We start from the raw sequence: 6883 nt of genomic DNA, 5'->3' as shown, positions 1-6883 counted from the left end.
TACACACAACAACAACTACTACACCAACAACCAAACAGATGTGCGGAGGCTAGCAGCAGACCGAAGAAGGAGTACGTACCTAAGAAGATCCTCTCCACTAACAAGCTGAACGTCAATGATGGAGGGTCCGGGTTCAAATCCAACAGCAGGCCAAACAGCAGATCTGCCAGTCCCGTTAATTCTGCTCTCAAGATTTCTGGTATATTTCTTTAGACATACACCCACACGTACATACAAACACAAAAGCACACACATACACACACAACACAAACTGAAACGCATCACACACACGCACCACACACAGAGAAACGCATTCACACACACATTTACACATCCACCCACCTTCACACACACACACACACACACACACAAACGCACACACACTTACACACCCACACACACACACACACACACACACATACAGGCCCGTCGTGTGAGGCCTTGTACGACTTTGACGCCGAAAACGACGGTGAACTTGGCTTCAAGGAGGGTGACGTCATCCAACTTCTCTCACGTATCGACGAAAACTGGTTCGAAGGTCAAATAAACGGTCAGATCGGCTACTTTCCAACCAATTACGTTAAAGTACTTGTTGAACTGCCCTAGATTCCCAACCAATGAGATTTTCTTCGGAGGAATTGCTGTAATACGTTGAAGACGTACGTATATTTTCTGAATTTTTGTTGTTCTTCATCTTGTCCGGTTGAAAAATGTCATCATCAATCTCAGTTAACAATATTTTAATTTTTTTAATTAGTCAAAAATAAAAATGAAACAACATCTTCGTCAGACGCACCTATGGTTCGAATCATTGTTAGCCATCTCTATATATGATCTTTTCTTATTGGCTTGACATCTCACGCATTTTATGACGAAAGCGTCCTAGCGGGCTTACAGCTACTTATACTATGTTAATTTAATATTTATTCATAAAAGTAAATTTAACTGCTGACTATTTCAGTTGGTTAAATTTTCAAATTCAATAAAGAAATATTTGGTTTAGAATGAGTTTTAAGGATAATTTTAAGAGTTGGTTTCATAAGTTTGTTTCTTCTTTTCGAAAATCAATAACAAATTTTGAAAAAATTTTTTCCATTCAACTGAAATCAAATAAATGGGATGAACTCAAAAACAAGTTCACACACACACAGCAAATCACACACACACCACACAGCGAATCACACACACACACACACACACGCACACCACACGCACATACAATCAAATACACACAGATATACACTCACATACGTGTACACATACACGTACACATAACAAATAACATCATGGTACCTAGATATCCTAGATACATAAATTCTATTCACACACACGATCTATTTCAAGTCCAACATGTAATTATATGTAATTATTAGCGTGAGAATTGTATATCGATTTTTGACATTGTATTGTTTATTTTTCGTTTGATTTCCATTTTCTTGTTATTCAAATGTTTTAGTCTCCTTTTTTCTCTTTCTTTCTCGCTTTCTTTCCTTCTTTTTTCCTGTCCCTTTTTTAAACTCTCTCTCTCTTTTTCTTTCTCTTTTTCTTTCTCTTTTTCTTTCTCTCTCTCTCTCTCTCTCTCTCTCTCTCTCTCTCTCTCTCTCTCTCTCTCTCTAGATATATAGTTAGCTATCTTATCTTAATGTGAGTGACATGTCGTTTGAACATTCCACCAATGTTCTCGTTCCATACAACTCAACATGCAGATGGATTAAACAACGTTTCTATGACATTTCAGAACATCCCATGATATCATTTCATTCAAGTAGATACCTATCCTAATTTGTTTTAGTCTTTTTACAAGTTTTACTTCAGTTTAGAAAAAAAAACACACACAGTGGATGTAAATACACGTGAATAAACAGATCACACTCACAACATGTGATATCGTAACTTATTGTGCTGTATCGTATCGTATCGCATCGTTTCGTATCGTATAGATAGGCGAGATCACTTTCGCTGGACCTAGCATGTGTCAGTCTAACATTTTTTGCTTGTTTAACTTGGGTTTGGCACTGGAGACGTGTTAAAACTAACGACAAATCGAAATATGGTACAAATTTTATTTGATAAGAAGTTTTCGATTCAACATGGATTACGACCACTTAAAATATGTTTTATTGAGTTAATATAGATCAAAATTATTTAATTTCCATCTTGTGTTTACAAAAAAAAATGTTTCTTGTTGTTTTTTCATGTTACATAAATGTCTTAATTTCATCAGATGTTAAATTAAATTTTTTAAAGAGAACTTAAAATTACTATATTTTTCAAAAATATTATTTTATAAATTTGAAGCATAAAATTTTCAACAAAAAAAAGCGTCAAACAAAATGTGTCTTTTGATGAAATTTTTTTCTCTTGATTGACAGCAACGGTCTATTTTGAGCGCGTCACATGCAAAATACAAAAAAAAATGTTTTGCCCGCTTGACATACAGATATACAACATACAAAGTATAAATGCAACATACATACAAATTGTATAAACATACAAATATAACAAACATACAAATAAACATAAAAACATACATATAAAAAGTTGTACGAATACGCGTTTTAAAAAAAATGGAGTTTTTTGTTTTTGATGTGATTGTACTTTCAAAATCGAATTTACTTTTAGCAATATATTGTAGTAATTTATATATATATATATATATATATATACATATAGTATATATATTGCTAGTAATTTTAAGTATTTTTGAAGTAATTTTTAAACGTAACACACTTAGCTATCCCAGTTTCTTGGAATTTTTTAAATTTATTCAATAAAATATGTATTAATAGAAAAATTAAATAAATAAATAAATATGTGTTAATTTAATTGGTTAATTAATTAATTATTTAATAATTGTAAAATGAGCGATTCGATGTTATATTAAATTTCATAATAAATGACCAACTTCACTTCATCATTGTGACCTGAAATATAGTGTTATATTTTATTTGGAATGTGAATACACGTACGTACACACACACACTCACACACACAGACGTACATACAGACACACAAACACACATATATATATATAGTTTGTTTTTTTTGGTGTTTTTCCTCGTTTCATATTTGCCAAAAAATCCATTTTTCTATATTATAAACGTTAGCTAGTATTTTAAATATTAAAAACTTTGTGACTGTTTAATTGATTTTATTGTAACAATAAGATTAATAATAATTAGATAAACAATATTATTATTTTTAGTATTCTATTTATTATTAATTTATTAACAATAATTTATTAACAATAATAATAAAATTTTCACGCGATAACCCTGAATGTTTGTAATGTAACTGATGTCTACTTAGCTGTTCGTGTTCTATGTTGCTTTCTTAAGTACTTCAATTTGCCTAACAACAACAATAATAACAATAATAATAACAATAATAAAAATAATTTGATAGTTGCTATCAGTATTATTACATTTGTTGTTATTGCTAATAATAATATTATTATTGTTGTTGTTTTCGTTATTATTATTTACTATTATTATTTACTGAGCCTTACGAATGCTCAAAATTCACTGAAAACCTCTAAAGCATTTGAAACGTACATATGTACAACTCATCTCTGCGAGTACAAACGCATACAAGATTGTACAAACATACAAAAGTGTACTACACTCATACAAAAATGTGCACATATAAAAATGTACGTACATACAAAAATGTACTAACTGCCTATATATTAACATGTACACATGTACACATGCAAAATGCATAGCTGTAATACCCATACAAAAATGTACAAACGCATAAACTGTTTTCTTTGCATACATAAATGCAACATACAAACATACAAATAGGTTCGTTCTGCATACAAAACATTGATTTATTCCTTTATTAGGCGCTGTATTTCATTCCATCTATTATATTTTTCAAGTTAAAAATTATTCAATCTTCAATATTATTTGTGCTAATAGATTTTCTAGTCATATGTGTATATATAAATATATGTGTGCGTGTGTGTAAGTTCTATTTGATAGTTTTTTTGATTTCTTCATAGTTTCGCGGTGTTTAAATAAATTGTCGCATTAACTAATTAATTAATTGTAATTAATTAATTAATCACAATCAATTCAACAATTGATTAATTATTATCAATTAATTATTCAATAACAGAATTTTATCTGAAATAAAATGATTTTTTTGGTTTATTCCCTAATTTCGTTGAATAAATTCTTCAAAAATTGAAATGAAACAAAATTGGGAATAACCAAAATCGTAATAAGGAAAAATTAGCGAAGGATTAATGGCGATGAAACCACGTAAGAAATACATAATTACATCAACGCATGATAATGAATAACAGATGATTGACTGGTGGGTGAATGGTGAGTGAATTATGAGTGAATGTTGAGTGAATGATGAGTGAATGTTTAGTGAATGATGAGTGAATGATGAGTGAATGTTGAGTGAATGATGAGTGAATGTTGAGTGAATGTTGAGTGAATGTTGAGTGAATGATAAGTGAATGTTGAGTGAATGTTTAGTGAATGTTGAGTGAATGTTGAGTGAATGATAAGTGAATGTTGAGTGAATGTTGAGTGAATGTTGAGTGAATGTTGAGTGAATGATAAGTGAATGGCGAGTGAATGGTGACGTAAATGATGAAATGAATAGTAAAGAATGAAAGAAAATAACAGTGACGATAATGATAATTGATGAACTGATTGTTAATTGCCATAACATCCATGTAAAATCGCGACTATGTTCTTGCTGCTACAGTTGCTGCACCTGATGATGACAGAATATGTGATGATGGCGATGATGACGTAGATGATGACGATGATAACAATAATAATAATAATAATAATAATAGTAATATAATGACGAAGGCGATGATTAAAAACTGGGTATCAATTTAAATAAGTCAAAACTAGAACCAAAAGAACTGCAAACTACGTCCAATAAGATTGAATCAGTCGTTAGTATTAATGACAATAAAATCACGTAAGAGATACATAATTACATCAGCGAATGATAATTGAATAACAGATGATTGAATGGTGGTTAAATGATGATTGAATGGTGAGTGAATAATGATTAAATGGACAGTATTGGAAAATAATTTACTAATTAACTGTCTAACAAAACTATTTTTAAGTAGTAACATGGAAAAAGACTTGAAGTTAGTATTAGCAGCAATCATACTTTTAAAATTAGCGAAAGTAAAAATTTCTTAAATGTGTTGAATAAACAAGGCGCTGAAAATCGCTAAATGAATGTTTAATGATCTTTAAAATATAGACATTTTTCATTTTTTAGAATTTTTATTAAAAGAATTTGGAATTTTTTAACATGTTTTATTTAGTAGTAATTTTACTAACAATGGTAATAGTATTAGTAGTAGTAGCAGGAGTAGTAGCAGCAGCAGAAGTAGTAGTAGTAAAAGTAGTAGTAGTAGTAGCAGTAATAAGAGATTTACCATAACAGTACAAGTTGAATAAACCGTGGAAAATTTGACAGCAGCTGTAGTATCACTGCCATAAAATGTTTGGATAGGAATGAACATTTGTAAGGAGATAACACAACACCTTTTTCAATTTTTTAAAATATTGACAGAGAAGATTAAAAACATTCGATGAAAATTATTAAAAATCAAATTAAAATATACTACCAACACACACACACATACAAACGCACATACACACGCACACGCACACACGCACGCACACACACACACACACATACACAAAATATTGCTAAAATCAAAATGAATTTTAAACACGTTAAAATATGAAAAGACTTGGAAGTGTTGTAAAATTGTACGTATTTATGAAGTCAAGAAATCCATCAAACAAGTAGCTAGCTAGCAATTCAATCAATCGAACATTATTCACAATCGTCAACGTATCAATCAAAGTTCAACTATTTTTCTTATAATTACAATCGGACCAATCAAAATTCAACAATTTATCCCATATCTACAATCCGACTAATAAAAATTCTTGTACCATGGACTTTAAATTAGGAATATATATGCTTTCCTCTCATTGGCTGACTCACTGGCTGACTTGAGTGCTGTAGTAGGCATCGAAGTAACTTCCGGTAACTTCGGCGACCAATGAAACGTCGGGAACGCTATGAGCCATTCCGTATATTGCCGCCTAAAATGAAATAAGTTTCTTTTTTAATCGCTATGTTTGTAATAGTTATTCGTTCCTTCATTCAATTACAACCCTCATCGTCATCATCATCATCATCGTCGTCATCATCATGACCATCATCATCAGTATTATCATCACCATTAGCATCAGCATCATCAACAGTATTATCATCACCACCATCATCGTCACCACGACTCACAGTTCCAGTATCTTTGGTCACCTTGACCTTCATAATTTCCCGCGTGCACTCAGTGACGTCACGAATGAATCGATCGGCCACACCCTCCTTCGTGTGTATCAACGTAATCGCTATGTGGATCCTGTCAATCATCATTATGACGTCATCGTCATCACTCAAGATCATCATCAAAATCATCACAAAAACAACGAATACAATCATCAACATTTCAAAAACCAGTCATAAATAGTATTATCATTAGATGTGAATTACGAATAAATAAATGAATGAATGAATATACAAAGGAATAGAGGAGCGAACAAAAGAATGAATACAATAACAGCACCACCATCATCATCAGAACTCACAGCGTTGGGTACTGCAACGGGCTGAGTGACCAGCCCTTCTTGGACATGTGATCTGAGAGCCTGTAGACGTTGAAGTCATTCGAACCAATGACCAGAATGCTAGTCTCCGACTTCAAAGCATACAAACCATCTATCTCGTTTATCCTGATGATGATGATGGTGGTGATGATGATGATAATAGTGATGATGGTGATGATGATGATGGTGATGATGATGGTGATGATGAT

The 6883-nt window shown here is 31.6% G+C and overlaps 2 protein-coding genes across 2 annotated transcripts in view; one reads left to right on the top strand and one right to left on the bottom strand.

Annotated features, from left to right (window-relative positions):
* HELRODRAFT_71602 (hypothetical protein) overlaps positions 1-606 on the top strand; it is a gene marked incomplete at both ends in the record, with an annotated part of 13828 nt that extends 13222 nt beyond the window's left edge. The window contains 2 exons of the mRNA XM_009011804.1: positions 39-199; positions 425-606. Of these exons, the coding sequence (XP_009010052.1) occupies positions 39-199; positions 425-606 (343 nt within the window). The remainder of the gene's footprint in view (positions 1-38; positions 200-424) is intronic.
* Positions 607-3894: 3288 nt separating this feature from the next.
* Positions 3895-6883, bottom strand: part of HELRODRAFT_166568 (hypothetical protein) — a gene marked incomplete at both ends in the record, with an annotated part of 4516 nt that continues 1527 nt past the window's right edge. Inside the window, 4 exons of the mRNA XM_009011803.1 lie at positions 3895-3928; positions 6010-6110; positions 6310-6430; positions 6657-6800. Of these exons, the coding sequence (XP_009010051.1) occupies positions 3895-3928; positions 6010-6110; positions 6310-6430; positions 6657-6800 (400 nt within the window). The remainder of the gene's footprint in view (positions 3929-6009; positions 6111-6309; positions 6431-6656; positions 6801-6883) is intronic.

This window comes from Helobdella robusta (genome assembly GCF_000326865.2).
Source record: "Helobdella robusta unplaced genomic scaffold HELROscaffold_10, whole genome shotgun sequence".
NCBI lineage: Eukaryota > Metazoa > Annelida > Clitellata > Rhynchobdellida > Glossiphoniidae > Helobdella > Helobdella robusta.
This window is presented reverse-complemented; position numbering and strand designations above follow the sequence as displayed.